This window comes from Macrosteles quadrilineatus, unplaced genomic scaffold (genome assembly GCF_028750875.1).
Source record: "Macrosteles quadrilineatus isolate MER2022 unplaced genomic scaffold, UCM_ALF_1.0 Scaffold_1__1_contigs__length_201487025, whole genome shotgun sequence".
In the NCBI taxonomy this organism is placed as follows: domain Eukaryota; kingdom Metazoa; phylum Arthropoda; class Insecta; order Hemiptera; family Cicadellidae; genus Macrosteles; species Macrosteles quadrilineatus.
Genome location: NW_026542594.1, coordinates 178,079,245 through 178,096,231, shown reverse-complemented (window position 1 = coordinate 178,096,231; position 16,987 = coordinate 178,079,245). Strand labels below are relative to the sequence as shown.

At 33.4% G+C, this 16,987-nt stretch overlaps 1 protein-coding gene across 7 annotated transcripts in view; it reads right to left on the bottom strand.

The window, feature by feature from the left end:
• Positions 1-16,987, bottom strand: part of LOC128990690 (calcium-activated potassium channel slowpoke-like) — a 164,284-nt gene that overhangs the window by 50,173 nt on the left and 97,124 nt on the right. For 3 of the 7 annotated variants that reach the window (XM_054413228.1, XM_054413220.1, XM_054413213.1), the window contains exons 7-12: positions 14,427-14,518; positions 10,947-11,057; positions 7,891-7,996; positions 2,949-3,101; positions 2,077-2,232; positions 1,189-1,319 (exon numbers count right to left, since the gene is read on the bottom strand). In XM_054413228.1, the coding sequence (XP_054269203.1) occupies positions 1,189-1,319; positions 2,077-2,232; positions 2,949-3,101; positions 7,891-7,996; positions 10,947-11,057; positions 14,427-14,518 (749 nt within the window). Of the gene's footprint in view, positions 1-1,188; positions 1,320-2,076; positions 2,233-2,948; positions 3,102-7,890; positions 7,997-8,668; positions 8,775-10,946; positions 11,058-14,426; positions 14,519-15,885; positions 15,975-16,987 lie in introns of all 7 variants that reach the window. The other 4 variants (XM_054413262.1, XM_054413237.1, XM_054413254.1 and 1 more) reach the window with 3 other exon arrangements.

Genomic DNA, 16,987 nt, shown 5'->3' with positions numbered 1-16,987 from the left:
ATTCGTTGAACATATGATTATTCATCACGTACTAAGATCCTTTACAATGACAAATGTCAATGATTTATATCAAAGACATGACCATAAGGAAATTTAGAAAGAACACTGAATCTTTTTGACATTGGAAAAACTTATTGCATGGCAGTGCAGTAAAGAATATGTTAATCAAAACTATATCTACTCTAAGAGGTTAGGTCAAATCATTAAAATACGAGCCGATACTTTAAAACCAGTGACAGGCGCTATCAAACGGGGAGGGGACGGGCAAGGAAGGGGAGCAACTTACTCGCTGGCTTGAGGAAAACTCATCCCTGTGAAAGAAGGAGAAAGGGTTTCCGTGTACATCTCACAGCCCGTACCCTGAAGGTAGTCGTTCTGCCAAGCCTGAGTGTCGGGAGACTGTAACGAACAGACACTAAGACGAGCCCTGTAGTGTAACTCAAAACCTCTCAAAACTTCGCCTCTTTGTTTAAGCCAACGAGTATACTAAACCAATTAAAAGACAATATTCCTTTTTCGGATCAAATAATAAGTTTTAGGATTTCAAATATGGTTTTTCAACATGAGCGGTGGAATTCCGATTCATAGATTAAACTTGTTGGTGTACAAAGAGGTTGTTTTGAGGTTTGTTGAGCAAAGAGAGCACCTGGGACACAAAACAAGAGCGACAGACCTGCAAGAAGTGATGGTGAAATGACAACAACAATGCAACGACCCACACTTGCGTTCTAGCCCTCATCGCTCAAACACCGGAGTCAATGCTGTTGATATGATTAAAGCTTGCGTTTCAAAATGTTAACTCACTATTTCTCTATGAAATAGTGGTGCTTTGGTAAATTTTCATAGTGTTTGTTGATTACCCAATAGTATTAAAAAAAAACATGTTAAAAGTTGAAAGGCATGACTTTATGTTCGGTTCTTTAATATATATTGAGTTGTTAAGTTTTATAAATATTTCAAAATGTAATTTTAAAAAAACTATTTTTACAACACCTCAGATTTTTTTTTACTTTAAACACAACAGCTCCTGAAAAAAATCAATCACATTAACTTACTGAATCATCAAAATTGTGTCAATAAAATATTATTTCAATCTTTTACGTTAACATCTTTGAATCACGCTAAACGAGCGATGAGCGCTATAACGCTCAGCGGACGACATTAGCGGCATGTCAGCACCCAACTTACTCCGTCGCTTGTGCAAACGGCATGCCAATGAACGTAGGGCTCAAAGACTCGGTGTACATTTCCATGCCCGTGCCACGCAGGTAGTCGTTCTGCCAAGACTGATAATCCGCTGTTTGCGCACAGCGCACGTTCTATAACAACTTGCCACTCAGTCAGACCTGTGTTGTACTCATTGTACTACCTACTTATTACTAACTCAAACTAGCTTAACACATTGTAGGGGGATTTGAAAGGTAACTTGGCAAAATTTACTTAAAAAAGTTAGTTTATGGTAAACTTAATTTCTCACATTAGTAGGCTATTGAGCTACAGTTAAATTATTAAAATATTAAAGTATGGTCTTGGTAATAATTTTGCTTAAGTATTCTTAATCTTAGCCATTTTTAAGCGTAGAATTTTCCATTCTTTCGATTATTCCAATATTATTACCGGTTCAAAAAATCAAAATAATGTTCTCAAAAATTTAACAGAAGTTTGTGAAATACCTTATTTCTCAAGTTTATTGCCCTTTTCAGTTGGATGAGATACAGTAGAACCTTGATAACAAGACTCTCATAGGGATTATAAAATAAGACTTGTTATCAAGGTTGACTTCTTATCGAGGTTTGCAATAACGTGTGATTAGGGGTAAATTAATTTCAAGGGGATTTGAAAATGACCCTTGTTATCAAGGGTGACTTGTTATCGAGGGACTTGTTATCGAGGTTCTACTGTAACTACTACACTTATTAAGAGTTAAGGAATTTTTTAATATTGATGTTCCAGAACAACATAGCATTACCAAGAATAGTAAAAGTTTGGTAAAACTCTGCTACTACTACAATTACGTAATTTTTATTCTCCAAAATTTGTTGTATTTATTGTTTGAAATGGCACATTTTGAGTTACCGTTTTGAATGAGCGCATGGCAAACAGATTAGCCATCATGGTAGAGAAGCCCGGCGCAAGACAACTCTGCGCGATGAAACCCAGCTTGAGCTCGGCGAGACAGATCACGTCATCCCCCTGCTTCCAGTCCCATGAAGGAATGTTCAACAGGTACGCCTGAAAATGTAAGATGAGGTTAACATTTCATCAGGGACCTCATTTATTTAGTATAAAGTTTTAAACAATATTTATTTAAACACTTTATGTAACTATATCACAAATTATGCCTCCTTAGGCCTTGGGTACGATACAAGCAATGAACTTCTCAATCCTCCATCTCAATCTGCACAAAATGTAGCCAAAAGTAGCGATGGATATCCTTGTTTATTCAATAAAACCATTGCCATCTTCCCTACCCTACATAACTAAATGGTGGTGTTTACACAAACATACTTCTCCTCGTTTTAATCAGTTATTCACTCATTGTCTCCCACACCTCTCGTTTCCGAAAACTAAATTTTTTTAGCAGACAATTATTAGTAAATTCAAATATAAAACATTCTTCTTGCGGAACTGTACATTTTGCCATCTTATACTAGACTGAAAATGGAGGAAATTTGACAAGAGTTAAGAAAATTGCCCCTTGTCTTGTAGCTACCATTGCCGCTTATATTTTGCTCAGGTTGCCACCCCCCGCTTGTATTGTATCCAAGGTCTTACACTGTGTGTACTGTATCTACTGAAATATTTTGATTTTTTCATAATATGAGGGATATACATAATAAAAACAGACAAAGTGAATAAATATTTTTTTTTCTTAAAGGATTACGGCTGTAATCATTTATAAAATGTAATATTCCTTATTGTATCAAGCAGTCGTCAACATATTTTACCTTATTGTGGTACTGCATCAGTTGGATGATAACTCTGATGTCGTCTGAGTAGTTTTTTATACTGATGACTCTCATGATGTTGGCCGCATCTTCAGCATCAGGGTCTTGGCAGTATTTGTTAGCCAACACCAAACACGCATCAGCTTCGTGCACCTATCGTGAACATTGACGTCATAACTTACTCACGGTTAACTAGAATTAATTAGAGTAGTTATCATTTTAAACTGTAACTCGTTGTCGACACAGGAAATTTCTTCAGGTCTTTAATCATGAAATACAACTACTCTTTTGATGGATACAATTTAATTTTAAAATAATATTTCTACAACGATAAGTGAAATCGATTTGTGAGTTAGAACGATCCTGATAGATTGTTTCCAAAATTATATTTACAACTATTACGAAGTATTACGTTGAAGTACGTTGTAAGTAAAGCTGATGTTTACAAAACCTTTTCCTAGCAAACACCAACAAGGGACTTCCATGCTAAACTTCAAGTCTACAATCTTATGGCCTTAAGAAGTTGGTGATGTAGTACATATGTATCCTTTCGAGTTTAAATTTGAAATAGTTAATTGTGTATAGTAGAAAATCTTGTGACTATTTAAATCCAATGTTCCTGTAACGGTCAAAATGTTAAACTTGACTAACCTGGAGCATCAACTGTGCTGACATCCCAGCTCATAATCAAACTCTGTCAAATAAAATTTGAAAAAATATTCAAAGATACATTTGATTAGGCTATTATTAATTCATATTTTTTTGTGAGCACATATTTATATAAAAAAGTACCTACATTACAGAATGAATTATTATTTTAGAATAATGTGTAATTAATTAACTTTACTGGGAATACCATTTGATGAATTTTAATATTATTAAACATACAATATTAAAGCCAAATGGAAGACCTCTTCACACAAACATGTGAAAAGTGACATACATATGGTGAATATTTTTTTAGCAAAGTAAAATCTACTACAACTAATGATGCGACAAGATTCAAGAATTTAAAAATTTTCACAAAAACACAGAAGAGAAGCATTCTTTCAAAAAGCTAAGAGAAAATTCTCAAAAGAAATTATTTACAATTTGGTGTAGCAAAAATAATATGACAGACAAAAATATTCAATACTGGAATGCATGTAAGAGCAACATTTCATTAAATAGACTGAAAAAACATCTTGGAGCAAACAAACTAAACTTAACTAGGATTTTAGTATAGGCCTAATTCAAATTTTGCACACAATTTCACTAATCCAAATAGGACTATTTCCTCTTTTATATAGCTTTTAAAAATAATAATTGACAAAACCCCAATTCTAATAATGAAAATACAATATTTAACAGAAAAACATTGAAAGCCATTTATTTACATGCAAACATTTTGATTTAAAGATACATTAAAACAATAAACCACAGATTTTTGGTTTCTTTGTGTAAACACAAATAGCTCCAAGGTATACTAATTTAACGTATCTTTCCATATAATGAGGATGTTAAAAAACAGAGAAACATGCAAACAGCGAGTTAAGTCACAGAACTTACCATTAGAGGGCCGTGCATTGAAAAGACGAATCTAACCAATATCTGGTCACACCGAGAAAACGTTTGTGTTGTCATTGTTGTAAGACTTCACCATATATTGTTAAGTTTGTGTTTAATAAGTCAAATTGTTTTATATTTCAGAAAGAGCATACATGTTATTAGTTTACAGGGTGTATACCTACATATAGAAAATTTTAAAATTATTTTTATTCTTTTAAAATACATACAACATTAAGAGGGATTTTATGGCATTTTAAGGATTGGGCACAGTACCGGATTTAGGGCACTTTTGTCCCATGGGTTAATTAAACCAAGCGGTATTCGCTACTTAGGCAGAACTTCCCTGCGATAGCAGTAAAATCGTGAATATCTCACACTGTCACAGGAAAATCATCATCGTTACCTGCAATTGCCATAAAATTGGGAATTTCAGGAGGCGTTTTATTTTTATTTTAAAGGACGGATAAAATTATCAAAGCATCTAATAAAGAAATTTAAAATCCATTTATAATTTAAATTGTGGCCCATCCTAGGCCACACGACCCATTCAAAAAGGGTTAAGGACCTAAAGGAGCAGTAGACACCCAAATCTGAAACCTATCATTAGGAAAAGCAATACTAAGTACTAAATTGAAGTTTAATCTCAGAGCAATGACAACAACAAACATACAAACACACAATTGTCATAATACGTCTTTTTGACGGTTTCCGAGCAAAGCTCAGCAGGGTTAGTCATCGCAAGCTGACAGTCACACACTTAGTAACTATGACCATTTGGTAATTTAAGGAAAGGGATCCCTAGTTAAAGCTTGTTGTTAACTAAGCCCTTCAGAAGCCAAAACCATTTAACATTAAAAAATTAGTCCTAAAAACTAACACGTTTTCCAAACTAGGGCAATCGTATGTCCTTGAAAATACAAAACATTTGTTTATATGATTTCAATTTTGTATTATTAAAAAAGAGGAATTTCCTCTAAATATTTCTAAACCTAGCCTATATTAATTATTATCATTTAAAAAAATTGTATTATGGTAACATATAACCTTTAGAAGTTTATCTCCTATAATTAAAGTTATAAAATGTACAAGAATGGTTTAGGACAGTTTTTATAAACAAATAATTTTATAAAAACTGTAAACCCCTGTTTTCATCCTCCTCGTATTATTAAATATATTATTTAGATTTTCTTTTTCCCACTCTTAACTTGTTATGTTTATGTATTTATTTTCATTTTACCACTAGGTTATGTCTCGCTGTTAAATTTCCGGTGGTCAGTAAGATCTAAAAAAAAGTTCCAAAACAGAGAACCAGTATTAATACGTTTTCTGTCGGCCACTCACTGGTGAGTGTTCTATTGTCGGGACCACGTAAGTTTGCAGTTGAGGGAGGAGCCTATTTGCCATATGGTTTTGAATGAACCAATGAGAACCGTGCGGTGTTGCCAAATCTCATAATACCAGCTGATTTCAAAATATTGCTTAGTATATTTTAATTTGTGTTGTCAACGGGCGATGTGGCAACGTCGCACTAGCCTTGTCTTGTGATTGGCTGCCGCCAACTGCAAACTTACGTGGTCCCGACAATAGTTCCTTTCTACCACACTGAACGCTCACCCAAGTGTGGCGACATCACCTACATTCCATTCAATTTCTGCGCAGCAGCACACATGGAAGAACGGGTATTTTTATGTCTGCGTTTAGCTAGGAATGGGTGCTTTATTGTGGTGTAGGTTGGTAGTAAATTTCCCCATAAAATCTCCTTCTGACAAGCTTAGAAATGAACCTGTCCCGTCTTTTTTCCTCCAATTGACAATACAATGGGACCGGCTAGTTCCAGACAGTGCTGATATCTGTGGGAGTTTCAGCAAACTACCTCGACTCTTGACGTAACGCATAACATCACCGCACGTCATTTGCCATTTGTCAGACCGAAATATTTGAAAGCTAACTGGGTTCGCTTGACGCTGCACAGCACCAGGGCTACGCCTGCCATTGATGGGGTCGCAGCGAACGTGTTAAGGCCACACCCCTTTCAAAAGTGATCAACACAACTAACAAATATGTTATGAACAACGCTATTTTTCTATATAATATCGATATATTGTGGTCTGTGTAATATTGTAGTTAAGTGTAACCTTAGAAGTCTTACTTCTTACTTTATTTCCCAGGTTCTGTAAAAACCTTTGAGAGGCAAGCTTGGGATCGAGATTGTTAGTGACTGAATCTACAAATTCTTTAGTTTGGTTTTGGCGTTGGGATGGACTTTGAAGACTGGATGGGACAGTGTGCGAAGAACACTCCACTCTGCAGACACCAACTTACAACAAGCGTTCACACATCCTGCCAGAAATATACTTAACGGATATCATCCAAAACTTATGTGATTGCTCAAACTTTATTACGGTATGTCCAAAATTCTTTCTTGGGTCAATCAAATCCTTTTGATGTAATAGCTTTAATTTCCTTATACAAAACTTTAAAACCTTCTTAAACAATTATTGATTTAAACCCTCTTAATATTAACCTCCTTTAAAACCCTCTTAATATTAACCTCCTTTAAAACCCTCTTAATATAAATTACATCTTAGAGTTACTTTTAAAAATCAGTGCTAGATTTGCAGGAGAACACAGGGAGACGGAGATCCGGTTCATCTCTTTTGGGAAGATAAAAATATTGGTATTAAAAGGTACAAATCACATTAAATAGGTTAGAGTTCCGGCACCTCATTTTTTACAAATCGAGCACTGGGTAAAGTTATACACTATTCAAATACATTGTTGATGCATATGTGTTTACAAATTGTAAAAACAAGTAAGAAAAAATTTATTCGATTTTACGAGTTTGTTACAATAAAGAATAACACGACCAATCAAAGTAACACAATGTCCTGATGCATTTATTTGGTATCGTATCAACAACTTAGACCACTTTGTGTGCAAAAAACACATTTCGAAGACACTGATAAGAATTATTGTGAAAAAAATTAGACAGCTTCAAAATAATAAACAACAGAATTGTTAACTTTCTTAAGTGTTGTTGCCAAAAAGTGACTTGAATATTAAAAACTGGCCCTCAATGAACAAAGAGTAAATTAAATCAAAGAAGTGAAGTTTAAGAGAAAGGTATTTGATGCATCTTACTATTAGTGTTCAAATGTCTCCCCGTCCATTATAATAAAGTGCCAAAGAAAGTGCTTGGTAATACTTTGAAATATTTGTAAAAATAAACATATTGGGAGTATTTTGAGTTCTTACATTTTTATCATTTATGTTTATCCAAATCTAATAGTCTGTGAAAACCCGCTGTTTGATTCATTATTTGTCCGGGGTAAAGTCCGCAATGATTTCTGGCAGGATTGAGGATGACACAAATACAGCAACGGAGGTTACTGACCTTGACTCTCTGAAGGTCAATTGGGTTCATGATGGAGCCTTGAAAGAATTCGACAGTGGTGAAGTGACGTTTGAACAGTCCTTCCAGCTCCAAATCTGGGGGCTTCCTAGACCCCGAGCCCAACATAGATCAACTCAAAATAGAGAGAAGAAAAACAATGTGCTACACACCCATAGCTGACTATCTAACTAATCTACATGCCAGTGCACCTCCGTCCCTCTCCTATCATCTAGCCTCGGAAAGAATAGTAAAATGACAACAGGATCAGCATACTCATGAGGACATGAAATTGAATTTAGATCGTAAACAAGTGAGATTGAAAGCGTTTTATTTACAAACATCTGATGGTATTTAGTAAATGATCTACTAGGCCACTGAATTCGATTCTGTCATAAAAAACTTAAAATTGAGACAAGAATGTAAACTTTTTTGACTGTTTTAAATATTTAGACCTTCTTTATTGCCAATTTGTTTCAAGTAAAAGATTACCCAAGTAATTTGAGTCTTAGGCAAAAGTGTGAAATGTGTTAAACAAATCATTATCTCCAATGAGCAAGGAGAATACAGGATTTGTGTGATAAAATTTAGTTGTGGAAATTAATCAAGAATTTACATAATTTATAAGTCTGTGTTAGGTGCAAAACTTTAAAATATATCATTCCTTAAGTTGAACCGCGGTAAAACCAATTTTCGTTCCGTGTCCAAGGTGAAGAGAGAGGCGAGGGACGGGCGAAGATGGAAGTGACGCAGCTAACACCTACAAGGCTGCCTAGGTTACCTTCACACGCTCTAGGTCTACGGCATTCATCATTGTTCCCTGAAAAAACTCCACAGTGGTGTAGTGACGTTTGAGCAGTCCTTCTAGCTCCAGATCTGGCTCCTTTCTGAAAGCCAAGATCTACTACAGGGTTCCGAAGCAAAAGAACCTTTGGTTAGGTCTTTGAAATGTGTTTGGTCTACTGCAAGTCTATCATGAGTTCAAGCAATCTAAATTTTTCGCACGGCTTTGACAGATTTATTTATATTTTAAAATATTTATCGCATATTCCTGATATGACAAAGTTGTTTAGCGACTGGTCAAGTGATTTTTTAAAAATTAAATAACCACCCATCAGAGACGATTATTGGCTAACATACTTTCGTCATTAAAAAACTTAAAAGCATTTTTATCACTTCATAGTTTTAAATTTTTTGTAAATACTGAAAGTGTACATTGTACGTTATAGATGTGTTCAGCAATCACCGCATTAATAAATCTGCGTATAGCAAGAAATATTATAGCGAGCAAGGGAGAGGGTAGCTGGAAACAAGTGACTGTTCTGTTTTTACAGGCTGATCAAAAATGCTTTCCCCGCTATTGCCTAGCCCAGACATTCCACCCAGCACTCAATGTTGCAAAGTGTGTGAAATTAAATTATGTGTTTAAATTATATTTTTCTGAATCGCTTATATGCAACACAATGTTTACTGTGATCGTATATAGAACATAGACTACCTGTACATAAAATCTGTAAAACCCATCATTTACTTTACAGTGAACCAGTGTTTTATGTTTGATTGAACGAGTTTGATGTAACGACTTTTATATTTTTGTTCTCTGATTTTTATCAAACCTTGGCCCGGATCTAATTTGAAGGGAGAGGTCTATCAACAATTTTTATACCAAAGTTAGCAACATTATTATTTTAAGTGAACTATTATTTTGTGACAGTTATCATTGAGTTTAATTTTTCATTTTGGTCCTTATAGTAGGTCCATAAAAATAAAACATGTTCAAAGAAAATTGAATTTACGTAGTTCAACCTTTACTAAAGGGTTATATCTTGAAACAAGATATGTATTTCATGTTTATTCTTTTGTATAAAATTGTCAACAACACAATATTAAGAAATATAGACATAACATCAGATATCATGTTTTATTTAATTTTTGCCACGTACTGCCGATAAAATCAAGTAAGCAGCATTTTATTTTGAGATTTAATACAAAAACTTCTTTTAAAAAATATATTATTCAGGGTGCTTAGTTGTACTTATTTACTACAATAATTTAAGTCATAAAAATATTTTTGGAAAATTGTTATCTAAAGATTACTTTATTTTGAAGTAATTACATTATTTCAAAACGCTACAAATTCACACCAAACTTTTAAGATAATGGCAAATTTGTCACACTGACAAAAGTTCATTTCTACTACGCAGTCCTGGTGCGTTTTACCTTATTTTTTTATAACTTTAGGGGCTACTTTACTAAAAATATGCCTTTTGAATAAAATCTGTATTTCTAATCTACAATATTTCAAAGACCACACAAACAGGTGCTCAAACTCGTTTTACTCTTATTACTGTAAAAAGCAATTCAAAATAAATATTAGTTTACCTTATATTCCTGTAATAACAAATAAATCCTAAAAAGTGTTATTGTTTTCAATTGAATAAATCAAAATATTCAATTTTAAAAGGTACAATCAAATTCAGAAGCTTACACTAGATAATATGTTTGTATTCTGATAAAAGAAATTTTTATTTTTAACAGAAAGTTTTGTTTAGTAGTGACTAATTTGATAGAAGATAAGAATTTTAAACAGTTGTATTTTGTAAACTGTGTACAAAAATCATTAATTAAAAACCCCCCAAAAGATAACATTATTTGGTTGAAGAGAGTTCACAGATTTCTTTTGTTTATTACAAAGGACATTAGAAGCACAGTAAGTCTGATGAAGTGTTACTGTACTTTAAAGCATGTAATATTTTTATCTTTTGTCAGTAAAATACTTAATAAAGTAATTGGTTGAGCCTTCTCTAATACTAAAAGAAAATATGTTGGTTTAATCGATATTTGTATGGATATTACAATATTGTTCTCTTTTTATGATAAAGTACATGTTTGTATTGCTCTTCACCTTTTGACACAATCAAGAAAGTTATAGTCGATAGACATATTTAAATTGATCAAATCTAAAAATAATATTTGTTCTTATTAGATGCTTCACAAACATTCTTACATTATTCCACTAGCTTGACGGTTAGGTTAGGTTAGGTTCTAGTTAGGTATACCTGTGAAGAAATACCACCTCCACGTCAACATCTTCTCTGTCCTCGTGGAGAAAGTCCTTCAAGAAGTGAGACACAGACTCGTACGTGATGTGACCGCAGACGACTATATGCCTGCAACCCCCCAACAGACGGTGGCGATTAGACAACAATCAAACATAACCTCAAACTTAAACTGTCTAAAAGTTATGTGTAAATATATTTTTGGCTCAGAGCTTTTCATTAGAATGAAGCCACTTGCAAAAAGTACATAGTAAGTGTCCAGCTCCTTTAAACTTTGCTCCCAATAAGCTATTCCAAACTCTCTGGAGGCGGCTCTAGCGGTAAATTCATTTTCAGAATAATTTGTATGGTATGCACCTGATATGCGTGCAATGTTTCATTCAAAGAGGATACAGCAATAGTAAAATACTTAACAGCACTTGATTTCGCAAGATGAAATCAATCTTTGTATGGTGTCTAAAATCGTGCAATACAATTGTTAATTACATAAATTTGTTATTCACTAAATAATAAGAAATACAACATATTGTTTTACATTGAATTTGAATGATTGATTATCAACTCCACTTAATATTTCTCTACATGAAGGAAGCTTGGAAAATACATATTTTTAGTTAAAAACTAGAACTCCTAAGCATAAATTACTTTAGTGCATAAATCACACATTAGACCCCCCTCTTGTAACTAGTCCTGAGTGCCCAAGCAAAAACAGTGAACAACTTTAACTAATGACCCTTTCTTTGCATTATGCTCTTAATTTTCAAATATACTTTATTCGCTTGAATTTAAAATCCCTCATTATGTTGCCAAATTTTGATTTAGCAATAATTTATTGTAAACTTAGAATTTTATCCTAATTTTTAATAGTGAAAATATTTTTGATAAGAAAAAATGTATCATTTTTATCATGGATTATTACAACACCATTTCCTAAAAATACTCAAACAATTGATACTTCTGATTATCTGGTTAAAACATTATTGTTTATGTAAACCCTGTAGTACGAATCATGTAACATGGTTACAACATTCTTCTCTAACCAGTTGATTACTGGTGTATTTTGGATCTTGAAATAGTAAAAAATCCAAATTGTCAATCCATTAAACTGAGTCTTACAGGAATATCTTACCGTAACATATGTTTCTCCTGGATTTTATTACCAATTATGATTTAATTAATCACAATTATTACTGTTTTATTATATTAATATACTCACCATGCAGTGGCCAAATGAACTAACAGTAGTAATATTCAATGAATATTCAGATTAAGAATAAGCTATCAATTAATTGTTACAGTTCAACTATTGCACTGTTAGCTTATATTCTTCACTCATGATAAATTTACATGGGTGGTAAAAATAGAGTTATAAGAGTTAAAAACTCTACAATGCTAAATGATAATATATAAACTGATCATCAATGAAAAAACATATATTTTTATGTTTTTCATGAGACTTTTGTGTGGTTTATTTCCTTAATGTTTTGTAACAAAAAAATGTGTAATTTATTAATTTAATACGATTAAAGATTGGTATGAAACGTAATTATGAGCCCTTATAGCATTCATTTGGTTATTTTGATAACTAGTTTAGGTATATCCACCTCTAATCCTAGGCCGCAGCCAGAAAAAAAGAGGAGGCTATTATTTCAGACATTGAAGCTGTTGATTATGAGTATATGTTGTCAAAAAACTTCTTTAAACATAAAATCATTTCTGCCAAAATTTGTAGGCCTTACTGAATTTTGTAATTACAAAGCAGTTTTAAAACTCAATTTATTTTGGTCTTTTTTAATTTAACAGTTTACCTTAAGTAATTTTTTTCAGAATACACAACTTTTATTAGTTTATGTTTATCCCTTGAATTTTTACAATTGATTGCACACTTATTACCTATTTTGGAAAATTGTATTAGTTATTGTTAATTAACAAAACTACAAATTTAATCAGTTATCATAAAATTTTATGTTTGAGAACAATTTTTACAGTAAATTACATTTCTGAATGTAAGAAGAATTACAATAACACACAAGAAAGAAAAAAACTCTATTTTTACCACAATCCCAAACAATGTACATTTTCCTTGTTATCAGTAATAATCCAAACACTAAGCCATCCTAAAGCTAAATCCAAACCACAACCCTATAACCTACAGTACTCGACTATCAGTGTCTATGTAAAAAATATCTACTATGAAAATGCATTTGTAAAACTTAGCTCAAAGTGACTAATGTTGGCAGATTAAAAATAGCTACAAAAATTGAAAATTTGAATATGTAGTGCACGCGAGACAACTCTATGTCTAAGGAGCGTGCATCAGGCAACATTCCCATGCGGATTGACCCAACGGCCGCGTGATCTTAGCAGGGGAGGGGATGACGACGATCCGAGGTGTAAGTGAATCGTTTGATGTTCGTTATGACATACAAATAATGATCGGGTAGTCGGGAAGAGGAACACAGGAAACCGGGGGGTAATGAGTGAAAATGACGTTGAACGCCTCGTAAAATCATCTACCGCAGCTCATGCCGATTCTGATGTCGCTGCTTGTAGACCTATTCTTAGTCTTTGAATTTGCTGAACAAAATAAAAAATAATACAGACTATAAAACTGCCATAACATAATGAATGTCTATGGGTGTGTCAGCCTAGTCTAGTTCTATGAGGCCCTACTCTGATTTGATGAGACTGTACATGCACTAACGCGTTGTGGGAAGTGGACCCAGATGGAAATGCAGTCTACTCTACCTCAGAAACCTAGCTCAATTCTAATTGCTAGATCGTGTAGTCTCGTCTTGTATGTATTGTGTTCAATAAGTGTATTTTAGATGCAATAGTATGTTTATAGCTTTTTATTAAGTATGTTTATGTTTAAAGAAGAGAACTGTTTTTTCTGCTTTAAATATTAATTTCAGCAAATTTCTTTAAACTGTTGAATCAAACAGAGTATAGATATAATTGGAAAATGTTTTAAATACATAAGATACATTATACTTTACTTTTTCATAAGCCCGGATCAGTAAGAACTAACTGGTCAATATGACAATTTACAATTCCGTAATTTTTATACTATTTTCACTAAGACAAAACATTTAGCTTTTTAGATTAAAATTGTCATGAGGAAAACCGCAACAGGTTCTGCTAGTTCATCAAATTTAAGCTTGACAGTAATAATTATACTTTTTACATGTAACTGAAGTCATTCTGATATCTATAATACTTTTTTTAATAAGAGCTTAGTTAAGATTTAGAGTTAGATCCATCATGTGAGGGTATGTATTCTGTATTGAAATGTTTGTACAAAACAGTAGTAAAGACATAGAGTGTGTATCGTGTACGTCTGTGAATGTTCTAGTCTACACAAGGAACCAAGTGCTAACCCAAGAGTGCAACATCAAAACACTTAACAAAACAACGGAAATAGGTTTTCTGCTTCGAGTTGCCTCTTTACACACTGATTACGGTGGATTGGTCACCCACCTTCGTCCACGTTCGTTCTTCAGCGTTCCTCCGTACTTCGGTCTAGTCCCGATCAGGTCAATAATCTCGGGGATACAACTTGCGAAAATCGCCTAGACCAGGTGCGGTGTATGTGAGTGTACAGACAAATTAAAGAACACACAAAACAATACACTCCTACATCCAACACCAGGAAGGTGAGCTAAGTGTGAGGTCAGGTCCAGGAGAAGGGATAGAAGCAATTTTGTTTAACAATCTTTTATCACCAAAGTGTAGATGAGGTTAGATTCTAGAAAACTGAATGTTTATTGGATTTTGGTTTAGTTTTGACACTAAATTTTAAGTGGTACTAAAACTATTAACTCGTTATTATTTTTAATTTTTGTGTTGCCTATGTCTAATTTTAGTGTTTCGTGAATTCACTTGATTTAAGCTTCTCTTTAACTTCCTAGTTCTGTTGAGGTATTTAAAGTCACGATTTTCCCAGGGATCAAATGGAGCGAGTCTAGATGATTGTGAAGGTGACACGGAGGCGAAAGACAGTTAGTGTACTTCAAAACAAACCCATTCGTGTTAGAACTTCAAGCATCACTGAGGCACTGCACTTGACTTTACACTACGCGAGCCATTGGTTCTTGGTGTCATCAACTAAACAAAAAGAAACAAAACAAGGGGCAGGAACAGAGCATGATATGACATAGGTGAAGCCCAATCGAATTTCCCTCTTTAAGATGATGTAAACTCTAACTTACTTTTAACTGTTATTCGAAAAAAAATATTATCGAATAAATATCGCGTTTATCGTATATAAAAAAACATACAAATCACACTACAATATTAACAGTCGGTATTTTTAAGTGCTAACAAAACATAAGCAGGAAATCATCTCGGAATATTTACATTGGCGTGCATATAAGCTTGAGGTGCAAATCAATTTACTGAATACCTTAGCGAAATATAAAATATAGGCTGAGTCGTGAGTTTTCCAATACGAATGAACATCCAGTCATTCGGGTAGATGCTAATGAATGTCGATGAGGAAGAGTCGGGGGACCGGGAGGACAATGAAATGTAAGCCTGTGCTGTCTAGCCTATACTAACATACAGCTGCTAACTAGGGGACTAACTAGTGCATGCCACCAAGAAGAATAGCTCGCCTACCGAGTCTTCCCACAACGTCGTCTCGGACGAAGATTGTGGAAAAACCGATCAATTCTATAGTAAGCGTTAGAGACTCTAATCATCTGTTAAATCCCAATGCATTAGAGGAACACAAAAGAAAAAAAGGATCATGATTCAAAAAATGCGGAACAAAAACGTCATTACACATAAACAAATTATGGACACTACGTAAAAACAAAGTAAGCGTTTTGTGAGCGGTACATGGATATAAAGGTTTGTTTTTTCATCAAAACTCTACTTTCCAAAAAGGCAAGTCAAATATCTTTTCTAAAATTTGTCTAATGGAATGGAAGCTTGCCTCCGACGATCCCGCTTGTATTCACCGCCGTATTTGCACCGGTTCCCGGCGAGCTCGGTGATTTCTGGAATCCAACTGGCCATGACAGCCTACACACCGAGGATCAGTTAGGGAGGGCCATGGCAGTCTAGCACTAGTTTAGGAGGGGGAGGATCGGTCACTAGCCAGGTAAAATGTTAGTTTATACTTTAGAGGTTATATCAGGTTTAATTAGCCTACTAACCGATACATATTTAAGTATTTTTATTTTTATTTATTTATTTATGCATTATAAAATTGACTATTAAATGCCATGGTCTACATTTTAAGTTATACAGTTTGTATTTATTTAGACGTAGAAATATAAATACAAGCTAAAATACCCATCGATTGTTAAAGTTAAGAGTGTTAGAAAGAATATTTATAATGTGTATTAGTAAATTAATACAGCAAAAATTTCAGTTATGTAGATTTTTAAGAATTTACTTTAGAAATATTAATCATAACTTCAGCAAAATGCACGTTACTTTTCAGCTTCCGACCCAAAAAGTGTGTTTTAAAATATATTTTCCATAGATTCACTCCTCAAGCCTATTTTATCCTTTTAACATGTGTAAAGACAACTATTTAAACGTTCTACTACACTTTTTCACAAACACAAAGTTAAGTTTTTAGACAATAAACTATGAATATGTCACACCATAAACATGTTGTTAGATCATATAAAACTCAAAAAAATATTCTTACATAGTTCCTACTAAAGGAGTTTTTTTAACACACAATTCTAACTCGTAAAAAACTTATACAAGTACCAGCATTTGATTAGGTATTGGTGAATGAAATTATTAGAATTTAAAACATATTTGTTCATCTATTTTGTAACATTTTACTTTATATATTGCTTAATGCTGACGTGAAAAAAAGCAAAACATAAATTTGCAAAAGTAAAAAAATTGATTCCATGAGTTAAGGTACCTATATAGCTTATAAAACAATCAGGAGCTTTTCTGTGTGTGGTTTTTATATTTATATTCATATTTGAACTATCATCTCCATTCATACTTGGATTAAAATACCTATACTTTTAATGGTTGCCATTTCATAAAAAATTATTAAAAAGTAT